The 27,490-nt window shown below is 38.8% G+C and overlaps 2 protein-coding genes across 2 annotated transcripts; one reads left to right on the plus strand and one right to left on the minus strand.

The window, feature by feature from the left end:
- The first annotated feature begins 1,916 nt into the window (after positions 1 to 1,916).
- ca15b (carbonic anhydrase XVb) lies at positions 1,917 to 4,467 on the plus strand. Its single transcript, XM_004080315.5, has 9 exons — positions 1,917 to 1,995; positions 2,151 to 2,226; positions 2,314 to 2,340; positions 2,421 to 2,591; positions 2,781 to 2,929; positions 3,133 to 3,228; positions 3,306 to 3,384; positions 3,468 to 3,631; positions 3,719 to 4,467. Exons 2-9 carry the CDS (start codon positions 2,151 to 2,153, stop codon positions 3,893 to 3,895), a joined length of 939 nt encoding a protein of 312 aa, XP_004080363.1. The 5' UTR covers positions 1,917 to 1,995; the 3' UTR covers positions 3,896 to 4,467.
- A 1,126-nt stretch (positions 4,468 to 5,593) lies between these two features.
- Positions 5,594 to 27,393, minus strand: mmp25b (matrix metallopeptidase 25b). The gene is made up of 17 exons (XM_078937386.1): positions 27,235 to 27,393; positions 26,383 to 26,593; positions 26,069 to 26,266; positions 24,581 to 24,663; positions 24,346 to 24,502; positions 24,012 to 24,085; positions 22,748 to 22,880; positions 16,224 to 16,315; positions 13,089 to 13,221; positions 12,822 to 12,966; positions 12,350 to 12,648; positions 12,022 to 12,201; positions 10,922 to 11,006; positions 8,582 to 8,664; positions 7,762 to 7,914; positions 7,012 to 7,305; positions 5,594 to 6,512 (listed from the first exon to the last, which is right to left on the minus strand). Exons 2-17 carry the CDS (start codon positions 26,486 to 26,488, stop codon positions 6,265 to 6,267), a joined length of 2,463 nt encoding a protein of 820 aa, XP_078793512.1. The 5' UTR covers positions 26,489 to 26,593; positions 27,235 to 27,393; the 3' UTR covers positions 5,594 to 6,264.
- Positions 27,394 to 27,490: the final 97 nt, after the last annotated feature.

A 27,490-nucleotide genomic window follows, 5' to 3' on the forward strand; every position in this document is an offset into this window, starting at 1 on the left:
CCAAACCTCTTTGATAACAAAAAAACTGAGAGAGGTGAACGGACCCCACCCCTCTGATAAAATTACAAAATGCCTTTATTTTCAATAAGAAACCTACATTTAAATGTCATCAATGAATCATTCACCAATACAAGAAGGCGTATAACTCCTTCTTCACCTTGAGAAAACTTTGGAATTTTCCAAGCAGCCTAATAGACTTCAATAATTTAAAAAATGTTTTAAAAAACCACCTACATGCAGATTAGCCTTCGTCAGGAGAGCTTTCCTCATTACTCTCACAAAACCTCCCCTTCTCTAAGTGTAGGCTTAATGGAACCAGTTTTTCCTTATTATGCTATCATTTCCTTTAGCTTGGATTGAAACTCGAACACGCCTAAAGCTTTCAGCCCGATGCTCCACTCACCCGCTCCTTTTTTCTGTCCCTGGTGCATCAACCCACAAGAACTCATGAAGGCAAATTTGGCCACTGTTTTTTTTTCTTTCCCATTTAAAAAAAAAAAGATCACAATTATAGTATATTTTTTGGCTGCCATTAATTGCTCTGACAAATTAACTTTAAAATCCCAGAAGAAAACTGTTGGTGGGTTCTCTAGGGTTAAAAAAACAACAACCTTATTTTCCATTATAGAAGGGAATATTGGAGAACAGGTGTCCAAAAAACTGCCAAACATGGCACCGAAACACCTTAAAATGACCTTAATGGGATCAGATTCAAGTTTGGACACACAAGAAAAGCCTTCAGAGAAGGAGGGAGATAGACGATTTTTATATTGAAAGCATGAACCTGTGCAATAACCAAGGGAACTGTGAAATACTCCATAGGAATGGTAATATATCATATGGATGTCTCTTACTTCATGTCATAATCGCTCTGTAAATGGCTGGCCTGGGACCAGAGACATGAATTTTGTTTCATCCCTGTGGTGAAATGACAATAAAGAATCCTGAAGACAAAAGGTTTCAGTCAATAAGAAATCTTTTTCAGAGTCTGCTGTTCCTTCTCTAGCTGCCTCCTTCAGAGTTCAAACAACAGGCAGACACGCCCTCTGTAAAAGTCATCTTTGTCTCAAAAAGCTTTTAGTGCTGTTTGTCTCGTAAACTTAGTGACTCATTAAACTCTTTAAATGTGTTAAGTGAAAGTTTCATTCAATGGGTGTGATTTCTTGGAAAGTATTATCTCAAGAAAGTAATAAAGGCTTTAACCGGTAGGAACTGTTAAGAGGAAGTGTGCAGAAGTCCCGCCAACAGGAAGACATTTCCAATGGAAAAAACAAATGAGTGCAGACATTTGTGTCACTGTTTTTAATTTGGCACGGAAACAGTTTAGTTCTTAAAGTGCATGAAATGCTTTCACATTTGGTTGACTGTCTTACAAAGCCTCTTAAAAAAACATGTGGGCCTCTCAGACATAAACGACACAACTGTGGGAGAATTTCACGAGAAGCACTAAAAGAGACAAAGGTGATGAGACACGCGACAAGAAAAACAAGTAGATCCATGGTGGCATGCCTTTACCATCACAAAAACATGTGACTGCTTTATCTCACACTTTTAGGAATGTAGAAGCTTTATGTTCTGTTTTTAAGCACCTATTCAAATAAAAGAATTGAATATGAAACCTATAGCCCCCACATAATCCAGAGCAGCATCCAAAAATTACACAGAAGGTCACCAAAAATTTTCTCTGCACTTGTTTATGTGAAAAGGTTTTCCTTGTTGGGAAAAATATATAATAAAAATGTTTTAAATAACCTCTTCACAAATAAGATGTTTCAAGCTATTTTAAAGTTACAAAAATATACGTCTGTAAAAAATAATAATTTTATCTTATATGTTAAGGTGAACTTTTAACTCCCCCTGTTAAATCAGTCGGTTTTGTCGGTTTTATCTATGGCCACTTGAATAGCCCATCCTCTAACAGGATGGGCTGAACTGGTATAAAAGGGGAGGATAAGGTTCCTGAACAGACAGAGAGGTGGCACTAGTGCTCTCAAGGTGAGTCAGGTGGATTCACCTGCCTTCCACAGATCAGTTACTGCTGTATGAACTTTATCTTCTGAATAGTATTCTGTTATTGAGATTTTGATCACTTTGATTTCACTAGCTTGAAGAAATTATTATTTTTAAAAAATTGTTTTCCGTTATTTTAGATGAACTCATTGGTCGTAGTTGCAGTTGCCGTGTGCGTCCTTGTGCCCGGTGCACGTTGTGCTTCAGAAACAATTGGTTTGTATTCAGATTCATGTTCCTCCTTAAAGTGTTTTTTGTGTCACTTTATGGGTCTGATTGTGACAAATATTCCTCTCTTTACAGCCTGGTGCTTTAATTTACCATCTTGCAGTGAGTAATCCTTTAATCAAAGTCACCGTGATCAGTTTTTTCTCTCCTTTCCAGTCACTAAAGCCTCTTTGTTTTTTTAGATGAAACCACCTGGGCGACGATAGCTGCTCCCTTCTGTAACGGGACCCGTCAGTCACCCATCAACATCGTCTCAGCAAATGCCACAGCGGACGCCAACCTGACGGCCTTCACCTTCACAAACTACAGCAACACCTCGGCACTGACAAAGATTGAAAACACAGGAGACACAGGTGCTTAGTGATGCTTTAGGATCAGAAACATTTCCAAAAGGTCAATGCATGTTAAAGCCCGCCTCATCCATGTCTCGCCAAAACTTGACGAGGAGCAACACATTTTCCTGCTAAATCAAATTCAGAATACCTGGATGGATCATTTTCCATTTTAGTGTTCTAACTTTGGTTTTGTTTTTTTTGACTCAGTCAAAGTCACACTTGCTGATGGAGTCAAGATTTCAGGAGGAGACCTGTCTGAGGACTATGACAGCCTGCAGTTCCACCTGCACTGGGGCAATGGCAGCACTACCCCCGGCTCAGAACACACCGTGGATGGCAAACGTTACCCCATGGAGGTAATTAGCTTAGTTTACGTGAATTTTACTTTCATTTATGCAAAAAAGATGGCATCAAAATAATAAACCATGAAAAAAAATAGTTGAATTTATTTGAAATCAAACAGGTTGGTCCAACTACGTCCAAAAACATTAAGGATTTTTTCCGTATCTCAAATTAAATTGGTTGTTTTGTACTAAAACACTTTTTTTTCTTTGTCTAGCTACACATTGTGAACAGTAAGGCATCCTATAAAAAGAACACAACACTGGCTGTTGGCGACTCTACAGGTCTTGCCGCTCTTGGATTCTTCATTGATGTGAGAAAACTTGAATTTTTTTCATTCCCTCTAAATCATCAGACAGTAAACTAAACTAAATGCACTTTTTTCCCCAGGTGATGTCTGGTACAAACACCGCTCAGCCTCCAGGCTGGAATACACTGACTTCCTATTTGAAAAACATCACAGAGAAGAGTAAGATGAGGGCTTTTTCTGGAGTGGGTCTCTGACTGTTGGTTGAGGATGGTCTTGTCAATGTGTTTTTTCTTTGTCTTCAGATACTTCTGTTTCGATGGCTGCTGGAATTTCTTTGGACGATCTTCTGTTTGGGGTGGATCGCACAAAGTATTATCGCTACCTCGGATCCTTGACAACCCCTGCCTGCAACGAGGCTGTAGTTTGGACCGTGTTCAAGGATCCCATCATGGTCAGCAAAGATCTGGTAGGTTTTTTTTTTAATTCTCAAGCCTAAATAAAGCATCTTTGTCTTTTTCCATGTATAATGACTCAATAACCTTCTGTTCTGCAGATTGACCTCTTTGGGTCAACAGTTCGCTTCTCCAACAGCACATCCTCTTTCATGACCAACGTCTACCGCAGCATCCAAAACAGTCAGCCTGTGAGGACACAGCCCACCTCATCCGCCACACGGCACACTTTGAGTCTGATGTCTCTCACCCTGCTACTAGGAACATTTTGGGGATAAAAGGAATTGTAATTTATTTTTCCCCAAATTTTCCCCAAAAACAACCAAGCCATATTATTTATCATGTTTTCCTCTTAACTCTAACAAATCTTTAAAGATGAAGTTTGGTGGCGTTTTGCCCCCCCCCCCTCCCACGCCTTTTTCCAGTGCCTGTAGTCATTCATTTTAAACACACAGGACAGGGACTAACGTGCAAATCTAATATTTGTTAAGCCAATTCAGACATCCTGGTGCTTCTAAAAGGATGTCAAAGTTTATGCTTCTGTGTCATTTCTGCAGTGTTACAGAGCTGATATGCACTAATTGAAGCATGCACCATTTATCAAGTTTATGTTTATACTCTTATGCACAAATGCATCGTTTTTTGTTCAGTTATTTTCTTATTTTCATTTGAGCAGATGTATCTGCTGTTACTAATGCTCTGAGCTGTTGGTGTAATGAAGGATTTGAATTTTTCTTAATTCAGATGAACATGTTATTTATCATTGAACAGGCACTTTGTCCGGACTGTACACAAGTGTTGCAACGTTTGATATCATAAGCTCAATAAAGGTTATCATTTGAGTCAGAAATTTGGTCTCTCTTGCATGGGGGGGGGGGGGGGGGGGGGGGGGATTCAGAGACTGCAGAAGTCTCAAGCGAATGTGGGGACAAAGGATCTTTTCAAATCTATAAAATGCACCAAAACTGCTTGCACATAAACTTTGTGAGTTTCACTCACAGTCGGCTTGCTTCCAAGTCAAATAAAAAAGCCTTTCTACCTGTGAAGTTGCCTTTGTCCTTCCAAATAAACGGTTCTATTTAAAGCTCAGGCATAAAGAGAGCCTTTAAGAAAACCTCACTGACTAACTACCGAAAGACAAGTAATAATATTGCATAGCTTTACCTGGAGAGTTACTCCTTAAAACAAGTCGGAAATTCTTGTTGCGCTCTGATAAACTTTTATTTTGTTAGTCCTTGAGTCCGGAAAAAAAAATCAGAAAAAAAATATGGACTTTTTGTTTGAGATCAACACTTTTATACAACAAACACATTTAAAACTTAAACAATTTTTGTGCTGTAGATGTCCTGCAAGTGGAAGGTGCCTTGTAGACTTATCACTGATGGAATCTGGGCAGAGATTCACGGTGCTGTCAGTGAGGAATGATTAGCATTCATGTCGTAAAAAAAGAGACTTGAAAAACCTGCATGCAAAGCCTTGGGGGCTGAGAGATTTAAAGATAAACCCTTTGAAAAGAATGACAAATGAAACAAAATCACTTAGTCAAGATCAATTACTGTTCTTTTAATGACAGAGTAGAAAGAAGATGACTTTAGTTATTTATAGTACACTGATTGCTTCAGTAATAGGTGGCATTTTTCTTCTGTAACCCCTAAATTGCTTCCAAAAAAATCTGAAGTTCCAGAAATTACGAAAAGTACAATATTTCCGTTTTAAATGATTTTTTGTTCACTTTTAGTCTTCTTCTTTCAACCTCCTCTCCTGGAAAATATTTTTTTTATATGTTCTATAGTTGAGGCTTGCTCAATCACTTACCATGTGCCTATGAAGGATAAAAGCACTAACTTTAAGAATATTTGGTGGTTCATAAAGCAAAATGGTTGTGGATGGAGAATAAATTAAGAAAACTGCCATGAGATTAAAACAAAACAAAAATCTGACTCCTTGAATGCAAAACCAAAAATTAAACTACATACTGAGATATAAAATATCTTTATTTTTGCTTTTTTGTCCCAAGAAATACTATTTTTTTTGTAACTCTTTAAAATAAACACTTGGTTTAAATCAAAGTAAAACACATAATTATGATACAAGACCTTGACACTTTTGATGATAATTAACAGGAAAGTTAAAACAACCCAACTTTACATCACGTGTACGTTGTAAATAAAATCTGATTATTGCACCTGAATATGAGGCAACAGCAAACAAGTAAACCTCTCAATGTCAATCATATCATAGTCTGCATTCACCGTTTATTTTTAATAATTGCATAGGTGCCACTTTTCTTATTATGGAACAAAAATAGTCTGATGGATCTCTGCTTCCTTCAGAATGTGGTTACCTACGAGCTTCCTGTGTGGAGGAACTATCCAGTGTTCTGCCTAGTGAAATAAAATTATGTACAGTTTTATTTTTGGACCAGAGAACCACTTCCAGTGTGCAGAGAAGCGTTATTAACTACTGAGTTGAGGATTTTTCTTCTGATAAGACAGAGAACCTACAGAATCCTGGCTTTACAGTCTTTTGCACAGGCGGTTTCATGTAATTTTAAACCACTGAGGGAAATCAAACACTTCTATGAAGTAACGAGTTTCTATTAACCCTTTGGCGAAGTAACACACCCAAAAAATCAGCTGGTAAACATTCAAAAAACCAGGTTTCCCACCAACACAGCAAGAATCAGTAAAATCCAGCTGCATCTTGAGGACTGAGATCTGTTGAAGTCACAATGACATTTCTTGGGGTTTCGAGGACTTGGGGGGCTTGGCTTTGAGGGAGGAGCCGGACACTTCAGGAAGTCCACAGCCGTGGATTTAGGCGTGACGACGTCTTGGGCCAATCCTCCATTGGTTAGCACCCAGTACATGTTGTCTTTAAAGAAATAGGCATCTCCTAAAGAATGAAAGGAGCTGTCACCATTAATCAAGACACACCAAAACTGACAGCTTCACATTACTAACATGTTTTGCAGTCAAGCAGGAACAGGCTGTTTGGACAGTATCTTCATGTTATTGCTCAACTATTCACTTTTTTCTATTTAAGCAAAAATTTGGGTTGTAAAAAATAGAAAACTTAGACTGTTTTTATTTGTAATTTTTAAGTATTTTCTGTCATTAGGTTTTTATAGATCTTTCTGATCATTTCATTGATCGCATTCGGCACTTTATGATTATTTAACTCTTATATCAACAGCTTATGATAAAATTTATAAAGTTTTTTGTTTTACAGAAAAAACATTGCAACTTGTAAGTCAACTTAGATCAGCGATTGTATTTGCTTCTGAATGACATCAATGTTATCAGTCTGACTCGTCTCCTCTTTGCTTTTGTGTATTTATCTGTGGATTTTATCAGACGTCTGTGGCACATGATGTGTCTAAAAGCAGTGTTACCTTCTCCCCAGCTGATTACATCGTCCATGTGATTGGGCATTCCTTCCCAGAGGCCATTGTCACGCGGGTAACCCGGCTCTGGAAGCGAGGCGGCCTGATCATCTTTGCGGCTCTCGTCGAACCTCCAGAACATTCCTCCACTGAACAGGTAGGTTTTGCCATTGTGGGCCCAAACAAAGCCTGCATCCACACGATCCACCGGGGCCCCACTTTCTGTCCTCATGCCCCAGTCGGAAAGCGGTCGAGGGTACCCGCTCATGGCCTCTGTGTCTTTGAAGACCCAGTACTGAGAACCTGGATTAGAATGAATAATAAAGTTGCTTAGCATTATCAGGTTTTAATCTTTTTAAACCTTTATTTATGAGAAAAACTTTCAATAATTAAAAGTTAAATCTCTGTATGTGATGATTTATATGTTGGTACTTTTTCATGTAGTTCAATCAGAATTCAAGAAATGGATGTACAAACTAAAAGTCTGAGTCAAGCTAAGAAGACAAATTCTTCAAATATATGACAGTAGGCATAAAAATGAATATGGTTTCAAACTTCATAACTGCAAATTGACACAAACCTCCTAATTTAAAGTGATAAAAACATACTGGAATCCATATTTCACTGCTTTTAAAGCTCACTACAGCCTAATTCCCATCATCTTCAATGTCATTTGCGTCTTGTCCTGTCTGTCTGTCCGTCTGTCTGTCATAAATAAGGTCACTAATTGCATCACATCTTGTAATCACTGATCTTTACCGATGAAGAAGATGATTCTGCCGTCACCACGTCTTTCATAAACTGCATCGATCTTCTTTATCTCTGGAGGAAGGCCGATCCAGAAGTTTTTGATCTGCCCCGGCTTTAGAGACACTAAAGACCCGTCTCTCTGAATTCTCCAGAACTGAGGACCTTTTTTTTTCAAGAAAATACAGCATCAGTTTTAAACAAATAGTACAATCCGCAAATGTAAAATGTAAGTTCTATCTGCAAACAGAAGGTTTGAAGTATGTTCTACATTGTTTTCTTTTAATCTAAATGTCTCACAGTACATTCACACCGCCTTTGGCATAGTGCATTCAGAAGAAAAATTCCAATGACAAGTCTACCTTAACGTGCATAAATTTGTATTTCCGGCTTCTGTGTTCAAAACTCTTAAGCTACACATGAGTTTCTTAAGCTATACAAGTTTTTAAGTCAGTTTCCGTACAAAAAGCACAGCAATTGAACACGCATTGAAAGTTAAACCAGTTGAAACCAGTAAATGGTGTCCTTTTTCATTTACAGAACCGTTTGAAAACTGATCACAGAATAGAAATTAATAATTGCGTTTATGCTCTGCTGGAATTATATAAGACCAAGTCTTTAGTATATGAGAATAAAGCCGTGAAAGAAAAAGCCTTGGGCAAGAAACACAAGATCTACACTGCTTCGACATCTCGCACCAACTGGATACCATGCGCTAGTATTGGGTAGCGACAGTCCAGGGTGAACATCATATGCTTAATGCCCTTTCAAGAACTTGCATTCAGAATGCACGTTATATGGCCATTGTGAACATAGCATTTTTTTTTTGTACCTTTGAAAAAGAAAACCTCCCCCCTGATGTTTGCGATTGCATCAAAGCCTCCCTGACACCGCTCCTGAAGGGAAGGATCAGAACTGAAATAGAAAAAGGGGTTTATCAAATTTTACTGAATGCACAGTCCATCCATTCATTTTCTTAACCTTCTTTATCCATTTTGGGGTCACAGAGTTGCCAAAGCTTGTCCTAGTTACTGTTGGGCAAAAGCAGTTTACAGTGGACAGGACGCCAATCTGTCGCAGGGTCACCTAATCACTCACATTCACTCAATTTAGAGTAATAAAGCAACCTATAAAGCATGTTTTTGGACTGTGGGAGGAAGCCGGAGTGTTTGCTTGCATAGGAAGAATATGCAAAGCAGTGATGTGCAGTCAGGGGAGGCAAAACATAACTTAAAAATACATAAATTAAATGTACCTCTCCTAGACATAAATGAGAACTATTTCTCATTCTTTTCAAATATCTCTCCTGAGGAGTAAGTCTCAGAGTGAGTGAATTCACTGTGTGAATTCTCAAAATTTTCTCACAACTGTCTCTTCTCCAGATCTCAATTAAGAGAAAAATGAGACATATTATGTTGCGCTCAAGTATGTCCCAATTTGATATCCTTACTTCAAATCCCTATCTTGGTTTTGTTTCAGTGAAAGATATAAAGCGCTGCACGCGCTAACTGAGCTGCAGTTGACGCATGTGCTTTACTGTTTCTGTCTTTCTGTCATCATGAAAGACTTTTCTTTTTTAGTTACTTATTTTTTCTAATTCTCACCAACTGTCTGATTACATCGGTGTCAGTTTGTGACTCTTTTAGTCTTTTCTATTTGCTTAAAATGCGCTGTAGAAATACACTAGGAGAGGCTCGCAGTACACAAGCCTCAAGGCAGAGGGCGCTGGTGATCCTAGACCTAGAGAATGTGACACCCTGGCTAAAAAATAATAGAATTAGTGGTAGCAAGTCAAGTGAAGCTGTCTAATTGTTCTTTAATATTGTTTAGCATAGTTTTCTAAATGGAGGATTACGTGTCTAAACTCAGGAATTTGTGGAGACACGTCACTGACAGTGATCTGCATGGAGACAGAGAGACTTTTAAAACTGAAAAAGACCAGAAACACTTCTACAAACAGGTTATCCGTGTGTTTCTCTAGAAGGGGCGGTGTGGGTACCGGATGTTCTCGGGTTGCCGGATGTTCTCGGGTCCTTCGGGGGTCCTTCCAATGAGTTATATCACTAGAGGAGACATCACGAGGAGAGCACCGCCATCTTGGTGAGGTCAAGTTTTGAAGACCAAACCACTTTTTATAACATTTAATAAAGAGCTCTGTTTTTACTTTCAATCAGTTCATTATATGAAAAAGAAGAATGGCTTGAAATTGCTTAGTTTTGTTCAGAAGTACAAACTTCACGAGTACCCCTAACTTAACTAGTATTAGACTATTTAGATTTTTTCTATGTTCCTTTATTTTATTTTACTTATGTTTTTATTTATTTGTGTGTTATGTTCATTGTTTCTTTTTTTTCCCCTCTATTCTTTATTTTCTATGTTAATATTTTGTTTGGCAATGGTGACTGATCTTCGAGGCAATATTGATTACATTGTTATTGTTCGTTGTTAACGTTAATGTCATTGTTAATGTATGATACCGCAATTGTGAATAAAGTTTTAAAAAAACTTAGCGACGTTAACTCATTGGTCGTGGCAACTTACAGCCAATCAAATAGTGTGACGTCATCATTGGTCGAAGGACCCCGAAGGACCCCGAGAACATACGGCAACCCGAGAACATCCGGTACCCACAGCGGTCTTCAGTAATAAGTAAAAGTAAGTCAAAAATAACACGTTTATTGATTTTTTTTTTCTGTACTACAGTTTGTAAACAAAAGAAAAAGGTTGAATTGAAATGTGCCTGTTGCCAATCAAATGGTGAATAAATTACTCTTTAGGATTTATTTGTTTGTAAATCTGACTGATGACGTCAGTGTCTCACCAGCCGTGAACCTCACAGCACGTCACTGATGCAAACTCCACACAGAAAGGTCCCAGCTGGGATTTGAACCAGAGCCTTCTAACTGTGAGTTCCTTTAAAATGAAACAACCGTCTTCCAGAAGGAAATGATATGATGCATTACAGTGAAAAAAAACCCGTCAGCTTCTATTTTCTTTTAATCCAAAAAAAAAAAAAAAGCAGGTGTGAATAATGTGAGTTGTAGTTATTTTAGTAAACACACGAGGGCGCCAAAAGACCAAAGTATTTTTACTGCTTTTAATTAGTTCATATTTCCATGAGTGCAGACATGTAAACACAAAAGGAAGTATTTATAGTCATCAGCAAACTCACTGCTGTGTTGGTCTTGGGGGAGGCAGGGTGGGCAGATGGGGGAGGTGGGGATCTTTGCCATCCTGCTGCCCGCCGTCTCTTGCGCCTGAAAACGCAATTAAGAAAAAACGAAGAGGAAACGAAAGCTGATGACAACAGAAAAAGAAGAATTTAAAGGGGCCTGCTTTAGTCTGAATGAAGCGAGCACTTCCGATTTTTGATTTGATATATTTATTTGTGCATTTCTATGAGATTTATTAATTACAACAGTTCAAATGACCTAATATTTATGGATACAGTAAATATCTATTTTAAAATACCTGTGCTCTTTAGGGCCTTTAGTGAAGAATCTAAATATCATCCAAAGGTTTATATTGTACCTGATTTTTGTCCAGCAAAGCACTTAAATCTACATTAAACATCATATTTAAGCATTATGAAATTTTTATGAATAATTATTATGTTTTCTAACATTTTGTGCAAATCAAACAAATAGACACACTGGAAAAATAAGGGAACTTATCATTTCAGGAGGGTGGGGGGGGGGGGGTCCTAAAACTGCTTTTCCACAAACTCAACATATTTGATTGAAGCAGCTAATTTTGATTAATTTACTGCATTTACGTATGAAACTAGATAAGCCCATCCAACTAATTTTTGAGAAATGTCATGGATATTTGATTAAATTGATTGTTTTTTGTGAGATGTGTAGGGTCTCTCTATGTTTCTATGTTTAGTTTGTGTAATATATTTTCTTTCTTCCTGTTCTCATCCTGTTTTTTCTATAGACTGCGTGTCATTACATTCTCACACTGTCTGTGATCTTTTATGGTGTGAGAGCACAGCAATAACCTTTTTTTTAATCAGAAGAAACAGTTTTTACTAACATTTCTTTTTTTGGTTTTCAATGTTTCATTTCCCACTGCGCTGTCACAGAGTTTCCGGTTCCTTATTTTAAATCCTCTTGACTGAAAATCCCCAAACTCTTTAAATCTGCATGCTTCTTTGTTGTCTTTGAACTCATTTATTTATCGGCAGTAGTTTTATTTAATCATAAAAAAAATGGTGTAATTCCAGAAGGGGTTGTTGTATCAGCAAATACACAAGTGACAAAGACTGACCATACAGCTGCTGGATAGCCAGTCTGTCATCCAGGGCCAGTTTGAAGGTGGAAACGTCCCCCACAGAGCCCTGGTAGTATGGCCTCATGATAGACGGATCAGAGGACGAATGCGACAGGCCAAGCGCGTGGCCAAACTCGTGCACGGCGACTGTGAACAAGTCTGTGGTGCTGCTGTCACCTGTGGAAGTGTGAAGCAAAAGTGTTAGCGGGTCAAACAAAGTACCACTGGAAATGTAGACGTCACTGTACATTGAGGTGTTTTTGGACTCTCACTAAAACTGTGCATCTATAGCAACACAAGCCACAATCTGCAACTTTAGAAATACCTCCGAAGCTCCAGCTCTCATCATCATCAAAGTGAGTGTCACCGGACACTTGGGCCACCCCAGGATAGAAAGCGTGGGCCAGCGTGCCCCCCAGGCCATCAAAAGGGTATCCATCATCGTGGAGCAAGCGAGAAAAAGAAACTTTGATGTCCCCCTCGGCTGTGGCGCCCCTGCTGTCACCCTGTAGCTGTTGGAAATTGAGTGGGGCGGCATCGCTCCAGGCTTTGAGGGCATGAAAGAGCAGGTTTTCCACCAAACTGTTGCTGAGACCTTGTGAGGGTTTGGGGTAGCTGTGGACGCTGGGGGCAGTTACAGAAACAAATACTTGTTTAAGTCAGATATGAGAAAAGAAAAAAAAAAACATTAGCTCATGAGTTATTTTGAAATTGTCCTTTCCATTTTTTCCAAGTGAAGAAATTTTAGAAAAACCTTACAACATGGAAGTCACAATGCAACATGACAGGAAACACACCTCCATGTGAGGTCTGTCTTATGCCACTTAAGGCCTGACAGGGCGTATCTTTTCCTGCGCCTCCTCCTCCTCCTCATATCTTCTCCTTCAACAATGTCAGGAAGGGAGCATCGCGGTGTAGACATGAGTTTCAGAGTTTTCCTGTCTGAAGGAGAAGCTGGTCACTCACTTGTATGTTGAAATTTCAATTTACAGAAGTATCGCAACCACAGATGAAATGCACACATGACATGACAACATGAGTGATGTAAGCTATGCGGATGATACCCAGCAATCCCGTTTCCGGGAGACCTCCAAATCTCTGCATGACACGGATGGCGTTTTCAATCCCGTCTTTGGTCTGCAGCCTGCTGGTACGAGGGTCGGGAGGAGGGAGGTAACCATACCTGCTAAGCCAATCCTAGAAAGAAAACAATAAGAAAGACTACTCGCAAATGGGCTTAAAGGAGGTTTGAAAAAGCACATTTGTTGGGTAAAATCAGATAGCGAAGACACTATCCCTCTTCTGGCAGCACAGTTTGCATGGTTGCTTTTAAGTTAAAATAAAAAGTAGTTCTTAATGAAAACGTTCTTTCACATTCAGCAAATACTACTTAATAACTCAATTTTCTGACTATACTTTTTAAAGAATGCAATGATACTTTAGTGGCAGAACCTATAATGTCACCGTTGACTTCTTATTCTCAGAAACAAAAATTATGTCTAGTGGTGTTCCCCAAGGTTCTGTTCTGGGCCCCATCTTACTTATCCTCTATTTGAAACCTCTTGGGAGACTCATCAGCAAATTTAGTCAGATTTCGTATTATTTATATGCTGATGACATTTAGCTTTATGGCTCCTGTGGTGAAAACTATTACAAAAATCTATTTTAGACTAATATAGGCCAGCATCAAAGTGTGGTTACATGGCAACCCTCAAAAGACATTAATCTTTAACCCTGATGGTAAAATACTCTCCATCAAAAAACACCTCAGTTCACCTCAGTTCCTCCGTCCAATCTAGACTCACAAAACGTAATGTCTGGTTCGATAAAAATCTACATCTCTTGAATCCCATTCCAAGCTTATTGTAAAAAAAGTTTTTTACGTTTTTATCGCCTGAGGAACATGGCTATACTAAAACTGATTTTCTCAATCTGACCTTGAGCTGATTATACATGCTTTTATCTCTTCTCATTTACTTGTTTTAACAAACAGTTAATTGTCAATCTGTCCAAAATTCTGCAGCAAGGCATTAAACTGGAACCAATAAGCAAACTCATGTCACCCCTCTGCCTTTATTGCTACACTGGCTTCCTGTTAAATTTAGAACAGATTTGAAGATTTTAACTTTAGTTTTTCATTTTTTAGGCTATCTTTTACCTGTTTTTTAAAATGTCTGAGTATGTTTTATTGGGTTTTACCTGCTTTGTGAAAAGTGCTTTATAGATATAGATATTGAATGGGTTTCTTACTGACAGTTGGCTGTTTCCATTTAAGAGATAATAAAAACAGTACAAGATTTTGAAATGTTTATGAATCAAATGCTAAATGTCACTGTGTCTCCACTAGAGGGGTTCAGTGATGAAATAGCTGCAGGGAAGACATTTAAAATTGTCAATCCCTAAAAAAATTCAAAGCAATTATAAAGGGTGATATAAGGGAGTCAACAATATTCATTGATGTGATTTTTACGTGATTGTTTTCTGTTTATGTCTTTATTTCTTCTAATTCTGTAAAAATACTGTTCGTATACATTTAAGTTTGGACTGAATTGAAAAAAAAGGCTTGGACTTCTTCCAACTTCTTGAAATCTTCTTCCAAAGCTCATTTGGAACTTCACATATTGTCATATATTTTTTATTTGATCAGTTTGAAATAGTAATAAATAGTATTTGTAGCTGTTACTGTTTGTTTTATGGTGAAATCCCACATTTTTCAGTGATTTCCTAAAATAAATGGTAAATGGCGTATACTTATATAGCACTTTCTACCTTCTTTCGAAGGCCCAAAGCACTTTACAGTCACAATCCCCTTCACCCATGCACACACACATTCACAGACTGAATGTGTGTGAATGTGAAAATACAAACCCATATGTGTTTCTTCAAAGCAAAAAATAGAATCTTAAGCTTTTAATGTTATTTATGGAGGGTATGCCAACCCTGGTCTTCAAGACTGCCTGGTTTCCAGCTCTCGTTCACCATCTTTCTGCTGATTTCACATCCTGACTGACTGAACACACCTGGTTTAGGTAGTCAGAATCAAGCAGTCCAGGGAGAGGCCCTTGAGGGCCAGAGTTAGCCAGCCCTGTATTTATTCAATTTTGACATTTATTCTATGCTTTGCTGTATTTCTTCAATTCAGGATCAGTGAGAACTTTTTCACGCTACCGTTTCATGATGACCTACTGCCCTCTAAAGAGGTCACCAAGGGTCAAACTACTACCCACAGTGACACCCCCATCCAGATAACATCACTATTCAAGTTAGAGGAAGAGGGGATGACTAAAAAATCCGACAATGATGGATTGATGGAACTAAGCTGGGGTTCAAACCATAAATTCATAAAATATTTTCATTGTGAAGCAGCGCTGCTAACTGCCTACCCACTCAGCATCCTCAAGAAATGCTTCACTAATGATTTTAGGACCTGAGCACTAAGTAGTTTTGGCCATAAGGCATTGAATTATTAAACATTATTTTTTTTGTTGCCTTTATGAGCTTAAGAATCTATATTTATTCATAGCGTATGTAAAAGCAGCGTCATAGTAAACAGTAGAGGATGGTAAATGACTTGTACTTTTATCCCACTTTACTCTTGGACGGCACAAAGCGCTTTACTTGCGCCAATTTATACCCACCAGGATGTGGATTTGGGATTCAGTGTGTTACCCAAGGACACTTCGACACATGGGAATCAGACGTCAATCGCTATACCTCTGCCCCACAGCCATGCACATATTGCAATTTCTAAGTGTAATCTTCCAATTCTTAAAGCTGCTCATGTGCCGCCTCCACCCTGTTTCAACCTTTCATGCTGCAGCTGGGAGGAAAAGGTGTTGGCCCGTGCACCAACCGTCTTTCTTGCGGCATTCAAAACCACATTTGGCAAGAATTTAGAATGAATCTTCACTTCTCAAGGCAAATCAGAGTCACTTTGCAGCCAAATGTATTCAATACTTTGTTTTTTGATTGATGCACCATTAAAGTAGCTTTGTATCGTTGATTAAAATGTATTTGCACAAAATCACCCAGATTGAAGTAATTTAATACTTTTTCTGCGTTATGTATAACTTAAAAAAAGTAGTTTTTACATTTTAAATGATATTAAACCTAATTGTCTTTTAAACTGGTAAACAAGCTTAAAATAAAGTAGTTTTGTTTTGAGTCATAGCACAATAACACTATATAGTTCTACTCACCACGGCTCTGCTGTATTGGTCAGGCAGTGCAGACATGCCTCCTGTTAGATGTAGAACCATCACGATGAAAAGAACCATCTCCATCAGCGTTACTGCAGGTGAAGCGCTCCGTTACTGACAGGAAACCCATTTGAGTCTCATTACCAACACCAGCATCTCTGATCAACTCGGATGACTCACACAAAGCTCACCAGTGTCTCTCCTCTGCCTCTCGGGAGTAGGCTGGGCTGATCGATGCTGCAGTCTCTACTTCCAGAAAGCTGTGCGGCTTCTTTTCACTTTTGAAGCTTAACGTGCAATGCTGTGCGTGTGTTTGTGTGCGTGCGTGTGTAGGGGGGTGTTAGGAAACTTCCTCCACCACATGAAAAGGAGGAGGACCTAACATGAAGTACATTCATTCATGTTTAAGGAGAACAGTGTCGGAGGCATGACACTTTAAAAAAAGAGTTGCCATTCCTTAAAATGTGAGGAAGTTTTCTGTTGTTATTACTCAAGCTGTGTTTTTATGCAAATATGCTAAATTAAAACAATCTATCATATACATAAATCTGTAAAGACTGAAATTATTGTTATATATATATCTTAATCTTTAGGTTTTCTATGTAGCTAGAGGTGTAATGGTTCATTTTAACGATGATTCGATTCATATCATAACTTGTGGTTTCAAGTACAATTCAGTCAATATTGGTTCATTTTGAATGATCAGATTCACTGACCTACAATTAATCCAGGACATCTTTGGCCAAAACTTCAACCACTGTGACCCAGAGATAAATATCTAGATACTGAACAGTGCAGGTGAAGTTTTCCAGATTCCTTGTTTTTCTGATAATCAAGTGTAAATTAAATATGTGTTCAAACAAACAAACATCGTAACCAAGAATTACGTCAAATCCATTCACATTTCAGTTTCATCAAGTTCAGCCCACAGTTGTTTTTCCACATCAAAATAATACAAAAGGAACATAGTAAAAAAAAAAAAAGAAAATCTACCGTGCCTTAATCCAAGTAGCATTTCCTTATATGGAAATAATTGATTTATTTTATTTTGAAACAATTTTATAATGGTGTAGATCGATTTGATAAGCAACTTGCCTCCGACAGATTGATCTGGTTGGATCATTGAAATATAAATCAGTTCATTATTTTAGTTGAATAATTGTTACACCCCTATATTTAGCTGTTTTAGCTAGTACAGAAGAAGTCTTTTATTGTGAAATAAATGAAAAAATTTATACTTTTTACAATTTAACCCTTGTGCTATCCTAGGCACTTTAACATTGGGAGTTGGGTCATCTAGACCCACTAAACAGTGCGCTGAACCTTTTTTCTTCGATGATTTGTGATCCTCACTGGTGTCCATGGATTACATTAAATCGTTCCACCTTTATCCACCTTTGTCATGGTAGGAAGAACACGTCAATGTAAGGGTGGGGTCATCTAAGATAGCACAAGGGGTGTTACTTAACCTAACTGTCGTTTTTAATTGGTGCCAAGATAAAAAAGAAAAAAAAAGTTAGTTTTATTTTGAGTCCTAGCATATTAACACAAAGTAGTTCTCCTCACCACGGCTCTGCTGTATCGGTCAGACAATAAGTCTTCCGTTAAATGTAGAACCATCATAATTAGCTGTTTTCCTTTATTGTGAAATAAATAAAAAATATGTAGATTTTACATTTTAAATGTTATTTAACCTAATTGTCTTTTAAACTGGAACAGAATGAAATAATGGTCCAGGAATGCTTTGAGGGGTTTGGCATAAACTTCCATTTGAACTTTAGTAGAAACTGATTAGATCTTGTGGTCAAAAGTCAAAGGTCTTCTGGAAAAAAGAACCACACACACAAAAACCGTTGAACAGTATGTGAAAAAATGTCTAAATGAAGTGAGAGCTTTTTCCTGCAAATCAAACGCCATTGTCCCAGTGATGTAATGCTCTAAATAAAGAGGCTTTTGTTTATTTCTGTCATAGCTCTACAGCTGTATATCACTTTTTAGCTTTTCATCTAAAAAGCAGGGTCAGGTTTGAAGCTTGCAGCATCAGAACCATTTTTTTGCCAAATAAATTTACAAAGTGAACTTTACAGCAACGTCAGCTTGGAGCTATTTATCATTTATATGCAAAGCAGTTATAATCTTCAACAAGATGTTCAAATCAAGCATGTAAGGAGGCCTGTTGACGCTGCATTAAGCTGGAGCGCTCTGACATCTTCCATCTCATCTCAGAGAGCCATTATATTGGTGGGACGCCATTTTTATTTAGGCTGCAAAGCATAACTGGTGTTATCTTTCTGCCTGGCCCCATCCCCCTCTTCCACTTCTGTGGTCTTTAATTTCTACCCATCCTCTAGGGCCCATGTGAGTCATGCCATTAGCGCAAAATGCAGCTCCGCTAATGGCTGGCCGGTTTCAGTCACGTACGCTAGACATTGCGACCTTTTGGAAACATCCGCTACTGAGCATTTATAGTGGACCATGGGTGGGGAAATTTTAAAAAGCTGCAATCCAGGTGTAATTAAAGCATCTTTGTGGTTTTATCAAAGGAAATGTAGGCTATGTCATTGACACGAGGATGAAGTGTGAAATTTAGTTATAGGGGGCAAAAGTGTCTCCTTAAAAGGTAACACCACACTCCTCTACTCTGACATACACTAATAGGTATAAAACTGTGACGTTATATAAGGACTGGACTGAACAGACTCCCCCCTCGCGTTCCAAATAGGAGGTACGTCCACTGGTTCCAAGAAGCCAAAATCCCCTAGACTTCTATAGAGAAATAACCAGCTTTTACTCAGAATTTTCATTCATCAAAACAACTATTTTTGCTCCAATACCTTTTTAACATGTTCTTGCTAGTCCTAATAATTTTTGGAATATTGTTTTTCAGAAGTTATTCAAGTTATAAACTGACCAATCAGATGGCCTCAGTAAAACTAGAATCAGAATCAGAAAAGCTTTATTGCCAGGTTCTGCAGAGCGCACTTTACAGAACGAAGAATTTGACTTAGTGTTGGCAGGTGGTGCATCTCAGATAAGAAAAACAAAGAGTGCAAACAGTATAACATACAGCATGCCATGATAGCAGTACAACAAAGCACACATATAGGTCCCACGTCGAACGCTCAAAGCATTTTCTTGACAGATTTAGTGGTAGGGGAGGGGATTTCCAACAAGCTCACTCCTGATTGGCGAGAGTGGTTGTCATTAAAAATGATGAATCAGGCCGACTTGGACCAAACACTGCTTCCTGAGGACCTCTGGTTTCAGCATGGTGCTGTCTACACTTGCAGTCAATGGCTAAAGTAGAGAGTAATACATTTTATGTAATAAATATTGTCATTCTCCTTACAAAATATCATCTTTATTGGTATAAATTAATGCACAGCAAAACCTTATTTCCCTGTTTGAGTAAATTGAAGCGTGTTTTGACTTTTTCCAGAAGCTCTCACCCTAAAGCTAAGCTTTCTGACGACGCCTTTGTATCTTTCTGTAACTGTGAGTACAATCCCCTTCTGTGTTATGTCTCCTTTGTTTGTTGTTCTTGTACCTTTTCTAATTCTTCTTTATGCAATGTTTGACGTTCTGCAAATAAAGTAAATAAAATAAACATGCATTCAACGTCACAAACTCTATTTCTCACCATTCATTTTTCAAGATCCAGCAGCAGATGCTCAAAGTCCCAAAAACATAGATGGTTTTGACTCTAACAGCAGCTGTAGATGAATGAAAACAAATTTAAACAAAGCTGACATGATCAGCAAAAGTCTGATGCAAAAATGAACACTTTTCTATTATTTAATGTCCATCTATTCATTTTCTTAACTCGCCAATTGCCTCTTGGTGTCACTGGGCTGCTGGAGCCTGTCCCAGCCACAGCTGGGTGAAAACAGAGTATAGAGCCACACAGGAATGCACAGCAAATATTGATCATATCAACTCAAAAAATGTTACTTGTTTATTACGTTTTCTTATTGTGCTTCAAGGTTCTTAGAGGTTTTGCTTGCCAAAAGGTGAAAGAAGCAAGTGCTTGGAGGGCCTTTGGTCAGAACTGGGCCCCTGGGGGCCAATCAACATTAAATTTAAATTGTGTGCTTTACCAAGCTTCCAACTGGCACATTTTTCATGCTTTTCCAAGTTTCTATTGTTTTCTAACCCTTGAAGTCCCAAGAGGTTATTAATTATTAATTATTTTCATGTATTCGTGTATTTTATCCTCATTACTATCTATTTTTCTTTCTTTTCTTTTCTTTTCGTTTTTCTATTATTATTATTTGTATTTTGTTTCTTTTTTGTTTTAGGGGCAGGCTTCAATAAGTCAAGCTTCTGCCTGCTCCTTTCAAACATGTTTTGTATTACTGCTACGCTATTATTGTTGTAGGTTTTATTATTATTATTATCATCTATCGGTTTGCATCATATAGATTGTTTTATAATCATTTACATGTTTGAAATAAATTTGATTAATACAAATTATGATGACAACATTTTTTCCCAGCCGATTTTAACCACCTAAAATAAATAGTCCATGGTTTCTCTATAGGATTAAAGTTTTTAATTTGAATTATTTTTTCTGTTGCTGTTTAATTAATTATATAAGAGGATACCCTTGTCGTAGGGGGCCTTTTGGGAATGTTTGCCTAGAGACCCTGAACTTCTTAGCAGTGCCCCTGCTGAGGAATCTCCAAAAAAGGTTGAAATTAATAAAAAGCATATTACTGGGAGTTACATTACATGAACTGCATTTTGGTTTTGCATCATAATTATCTTTCATATGCCGGATAATACTGCTGGTATAGAACAACAACAAAAACAGATTTGAGTTTGTTACACAGAGTTTTATTTTCATTAAAGGGATCCAAGGCCTTCACAAAAAGGGTTGACTCTTGGTAGCTATACAGTACTAACACAACACGTGACAACAGAAACAACACAAATGACTCGTGTATGAGTTAAAAGACAAATAAATAAGAGCTGAAAGACACCAGGCGGGAGATGCATGAACAGAACCTGCATTTTAGAGGAAAGTGAGCAAAGCGTCAAATGCTGCAAAGTACAATAAAGACCTCTGTACAATATTTGATATCTTTCTGCGTTGAGCTGATTGTCGCGAGCGGCTTCCATTTGGTCATGCAACGCTAGTAAAATCATTGCTGTTTTAAAGACAGTGTCACAGTGGTTTCACAGTTTTAACTGACATTGATTTCCTCCTCCTCCGGTTTGATTGTCGGTCTCAAGAGTGCAATCGGTGGCTGTTTCTCAGTGTGCAAGGCTTCTTGATTGTCACTGGCAGGTGGAAAAGTGCTGTTTGCTGTTTGTCATTGATGTAAATGTAGAAGAGTTAAAAAAAAAAGAAAATCTGTGCCTATCTTGGTGAGTATTACCTGTCATAAAAGAGTTAATAAATGGATTTTATTCCCGATTTTGACAAAAAAATCTGTAAATTTGTAACATTTGATCTAAATAAACCTCTAAAGACCTGGCATCCTCATGTGTACTTCACATTTTGGGTTATATTACCACAGTAGTTCATTCTGCTTGACTGGGGTCTTGTGACTTTGTGTGTAGCGGGTTAGCTAGGGTCTTGAGAGGTTAATGTTTCTTGATTCACAGTTTTGGAGGGTGGAGCCAATAACATTGCTACATTCTTCCCTCTTATTAGAACAGTAATCTTCATACACAGATGTCTGTACAAAAATATGCCGTCTGTGTATTTTTTTTTTTGGCAGGATGTCCACTATTTATGTTGTTTTTTTATTTTATTTTATTTTTTTTAGTTTTTGTACAAGTGATTGCCATAAGCAAGTCCAAAATCTTCACAGTATCCTTTGCACTTCTGTTAAGGGGAACAAGCGAGCTTTCTCAATGCCACAGAGCTGGTCAAGTAACAGGAACACTCCTGCCACCTGCTGGTCCCCACCATCATTACAAATGTAATCTTAGATTACAAATGTAATCTCTTTTAGAATTCAAACTTTCTCGAATCTTTTCCAAGGAAATTTAAAGAAAGATTAAGTCTAAAAACATTTTAATTATTAAAGCCTAAAAAAAACAGTATTTGTGCATCCTCACAGCTTGATTCAAGATTGACCCTCTTTCTGTCCCAAACCTCTTTCTTTGCACACATCTCAGAAGGAGAACCAGCATGACCAGAGAGGTGCTAAATGCAACCAAAGCTGCTTTTGATTGAATTTGTAAACATTAATTTCATTTCCTGGTGAGCAACCCATCAAGGCTCTTTCACAGCTCAGTCTGAACACTTGTGTCCATTTTTTGTTTGTTTTAATGACACAGATTTTTACACGCCCCCTTCTCTCCCTATCCTCTTTTCTTAGTCTAGTGCTCACTGTAATCTGGCCCAGTACTGACCCAGGTTCTGACTCATGCTCTGCGGCTCGGTTCCTGGGACCTGCACTGGCACTGACACGCCAGGAGATATGAGTCCTGAGAGAGAAAAGGAAGGAATCAGTGAGATCCTCCACCTTCCAAGGATGATAAACTCTCACCTCTTTTACTAGTGAACCCACCTGTGTTGGGATTGGCTGAGGGCGGAGTCTGCAGATGAGGAGAGGAGTACGGCGATGAGTCAAAGCTGCGAGGTGCAGAGGGGGATGGAGGCAACATGCAGGAGTAAGAGGAGGCCGACTGAGGAGGAATTGACTGATAGATGTAGAAAGGAAGGAGAAGAAAGATGAAAGTTAAACTATCACAAAACATGATTGCATTACCATTTGTAAATTAACATAGATTACATAGATGTGTTCTGCTAAAGGCATTTTGAAGATTTTCAATTCAAACCACATGGGGGCGCTAAAACATTGCTGGAGAGCAGATTCTCTGGTTTACTCTTCCAATTTAACTGAAAAACCGCAAAAAAGAAAACAATCAGAAACATTTTTATATAAAAAAAAATTTGGTTTCAAATATTTATTGTCAAACAAGTCCAGCTTTTCAAATTAAATCTGACAAATAATTAAAATCCCAAATTAAGTAATAACTTTTGGTTAAAAAAAATGAGAAACGGTGTCAATCCAAAATGCAAGAAATAGGATTTCTGTCTCATAATTTTAAAGTTACTTTAAAAAATATTAATTCAATGCTTATTTTTGCACTTGTTTAAGTGATGTGTAGAAAACTGCACATCATCGTTCTAAATAATTTTTTTAAATTGCATTTTAAATAGAAAAGAAACACTAGATTGTAAATGTTTGAAAATATATAGAAGTTTAAAATAATAAACAATATTGTTGAAATAAACAGACTTTTAAACATTTCAGTCAATCATTAAAAACAACTCATTTTACATTTACAGATCACTTTTTCTATATTTCTTTACAACTAAACCCTACGTTATTCCAATTTCTCCAATTTAAAAAAATTCACTGATAGTTTTTTTAGTTAAAGCACGTAGCTAATATTCAGAAATTTCTGTATTTTTTTATTTAGAATTTGAAAGATGGGACTTGAGCTCTACATGATGATGAGTGTGCAAAGGCCGCAATCTGTGACATCTACCTTTTACTGATGCAAACTTGCTAGAAACAACCGGTGCTGCATTATTTAAGCTTAAAATGCTGTTTGTTCTCTTTGCTGCAATAAAAAATATAAATACTAAAAACTGTTGTGTTTAATATATGGCAATAAGGTGCAACAGAAGTGATATTAAGCCATTCATTGCTGTTGTAAATGTTAGAAGCCTTGATGATCTCACTCCGATTTTGCTCTGTGGGGGTTATTTGTTTGAAATAGTTTATGTAGGTGATGATGAATGATGAATAATGAAAGTCCAACCTGGACTCCGGATGAGAAAACAGACAGCGAGCTGTAGCTAGGCAGGGGCGACTCAGCCTGACTCAACATGGACCCTGGAGAGAGAGAGACACACAGCTCGCAGTCAGACAGGGAGCACAAACACATGCGTCTCCTCGCATGTGAGGAGAGATTTGTGATATGGATGCACTTTAGTGGAGATGCTCTGATGCCTTCAACTTCCCAAATTTATAGTTCTAACCTACTAAAATATTCTTGTCACTCTATGTGTAAATTATGCAAACGGAAGCCGCTTGGATTAACATGAGCTGAATGTTCAGCAAATGAAGGCTGATGAATCTCAGTAAACAGATACCTGAACTGCTGCCGTGCTGCTGATGATAAACTGATGTGCTGAAGGAGGTGCTCAGAGGGGCTTGGCTCTGTGAACAGGAAGTTACACCACCTGATCGCCTTTGGTTGCGCAGCTTCTCCTCCCTCCTCCACTTGGCTCTCCGGTTGGAAAACCACACCTGTCAATCAGAGGCCTGGTCATTGTTTCCCGATCTACAGTGTGGAGAACATGTGTGATCAAAGTTTTTTTTTTTTACCTGTATCCTGGCCTCAGGTAAATCTATCTTGTTTGCTAATCTCTCCCTCGCAAAAACATCTGGGTAATGTGTCCGTTCAAACTCTGAGGAACCAAACATTGACAATGAACAAACCAACACAAAAAGCTGACAAATATCACATATTTTTTTAATCAAATGTTCTGATTTTTCCCTTTGTGTAATTACCCTTTGATACCAGAGTTACTAATTATCACTCTGGGAAGCACATAAATCCACAAAGCTGAACTGTATCCTTACAACCCTTTTTGAAATATTTATCTGTTGCACTTTGTATAAATTATTTACCGTTAGGGAACACGCAGAAAGTTCAAATGAAAGGATTGGAGTTGAAAAGCTGCCTAAGCACTTTATTCCAGAGTGCTGGTTAACTTCCACACAGCGGAGAACTCCTCAGCTTTGAATCTTCTCATCTTTTGTTACAGCTTTGTTGGGGGGTATTATCACTGTTAGCCCCTCGCCCGCTCCATCACAGCCGGAACAATGCCGGGTGGAGGTGCAGTCACTTCATACCAGGAAGACCTGTACTTTCTGAGAATCGGGAGCTCATTTAAAATTGACATGGTGCTGACATTTCTGTTGTTGTCGAGTTGAACATGCTTAGCCACCGAATCGTAGTCAGTCATGTTAATGAAAAGAACTCACCACAGCTGTACGATCACTTTAACAAACTACAAATTTCTAGCGCATGATTTCCTCAGAAGTGTCCATAAATTTGCATTTATTGCTGACCAGACTCTAAACTTCTGCTAACATGCGGTTGATGAAAAAATAAGGACAGCTTTCTATAATAAATCTGTCTGACAAATTGTTCTAATTGGCTTGGTTATAATTGGCGTGTGTGTCAACACATGATTGTTATTGTGCTTTGGCTGTGCACTGAGGTCAGTGTACCTCATTAATGTCATTTGCACGGAGTGACCACAGTGATACGTTTCCACTTGGCTGCACAGTGGACATTGCGTTCTTATTTAGCTCAAGGCCCTTCTGCAGCCACATCCAGTCAAGGGTAACTCTCTGATCCCTCTGTGTGGATGCAGGACTACAAGAGCCAGATCTTTACTGCATAATGCTGCCACAATAATGATGCATTATCAAAACTCTGCTGTGCAAGCTGCCCGGGGCTTTTTTGGAGCAGATCGGGAATGTTTTCGGACTCAAGATTGCGGATAATTGAATAATATTCTGGAAGCGATCGTAGTTGTGCTTAATCTACCCCAAAGGGATTGATACACATCCGAGCTTCATGAAATATAAACAGCCTAAATCTGCTTGCTGCTTAATTGTCTGTTTGCCGTCTGACAGAAAGCTGCAAACAAGGTGTAAAGACTTTAACCTGTTAATAAAGGTGTTGTCACAGTGGGGGGAGCAGGACAAGCTGCGTCATGACACGCCGCTGTCTGGTTTGGAGGGCAGCGATTGGCTGAAACAGCGATGGAGAGAGCCGTGTGCGTGCTTGAGTGGACTGACCTTTCTCCAGAGCCTCGATCTGTTCCTGTGTAAAGCTGGTCCTGTTCCTCTGCAGCTTCCTCTTGAGCTGCAGCCTCAGCTGAGACTCCTCGCCCTCGTCCCTCTCCACAGGGACTCCTCCTCCTCCTCTGCCCGATCCTCCTCCCCCTGTTTCACCTCCCATGCTGCCCTCTGTGTCCAGCAGACAGCCTTGAGACACTGTCAGCAGGAAAGAGACAACAATTTCTGCAACTTTTGAGAACTGATACTTCAGAATCTGTTCCTTTAAATTGTGTGATCTTCATCAGCTCATTATGCTGCAGGCATGATCTCACCTGAGCTATGTTGCGTTTGAACGCCGGTGGGGTCATGGTACCAGTTGTTAGGCCCACTCCAGTTCGAGCCACTCTGCAGGTTCAGCATGGTTAACTTCTCATACATACTACGGGTATCCCAACCACCATGAAGAGCGATAAAGGAGTCCCGTCTCGTGTGTTCTTGCCCCCTGTTTACTGTCACCTCCACTCCCGTCTGCCTCCTTGGATCCTCCAATCCATTTCGAAGAGGGGAGCAAATGGAAAAAGAAGGAGGGGTTCATATCGCATGAGTTCACACATGGTTGGCATTGTGGTGAATTAGCCTCACGATGACAGACATAAATGGAGTTAGTTACATGCTCGCTGTCCTAACGTGTGTGTGTTATACATTGCCATGCTAGTATACCACCGGGAGTGAAGAAACATTAGAAGCCACTTCGAAAAGCATTTTATTCGCTTTTTAGCTTTGTTTTTACCGCTAAACCCACGCATGCATGCACGCGCACCCAAATTAGACTGAACCTCTCTGCTGCTGCAGACGGGATCACACATTTTAATGCAGTGTCTTTGGGTGTTTTTTTCCCAAGAAATATAAACTTATACAGGTGAAAATGTGCATTGATGGATTCCATGTAGGCATCAAAATCTACATATAAGGGCACACTTTACCGAGGAAGGTGACGGCAGCTGAATTTCTAAGAGCTGCCGCACAATGTCAAAGGTCAAACTGTGTGTTTTAAATAGGGCACAAACACTTTTGACTAAATTCAGAACATTTAACGTCACAAAATAGGAACTCAAACAGCCGTCCTTCAGAGTAAAATCATCAAAAAAAAACCACCCTCAAAACACTGATTTTTGAAAACTTACGAGAGTCCTGGTGGAAGGATGCAGGGGTCCCCGCTTGTTACTCTCCTCCTCTGTGGACCTTAATTCCCCCAACGTCCCTTGTTCTGGAGCTTTGTTGACAATACTGTGTGTGTAAAGGAGAGAGTAGGAGAGAGATGAAGAGAGTTGGACAGGGTGAGATAGAGTGAAAGAGGGGGGTGGGGGTGGGGGGGGTCGGGGGTGGCTCTGGAGAGAAATGCGTCTGCGGGCGCTCGTGTCCTCCGAGCGATGGGGAGGG

The sequence above is a fragment of the Oryzias latipes genome, chromosome 19 (assembly GCF_053564925.1).
Source record: "Oryzias latipes strain Hd-rR chromosome 19, Olatipes_Hd-rR_3.1".
Classification (NCBI taxonomy): Eukaryota; Metazoa; Chordata; class Actinopteri; order Beloniformes; family Adrianichthyidae; genus Oryzias; species Oryzias latipes.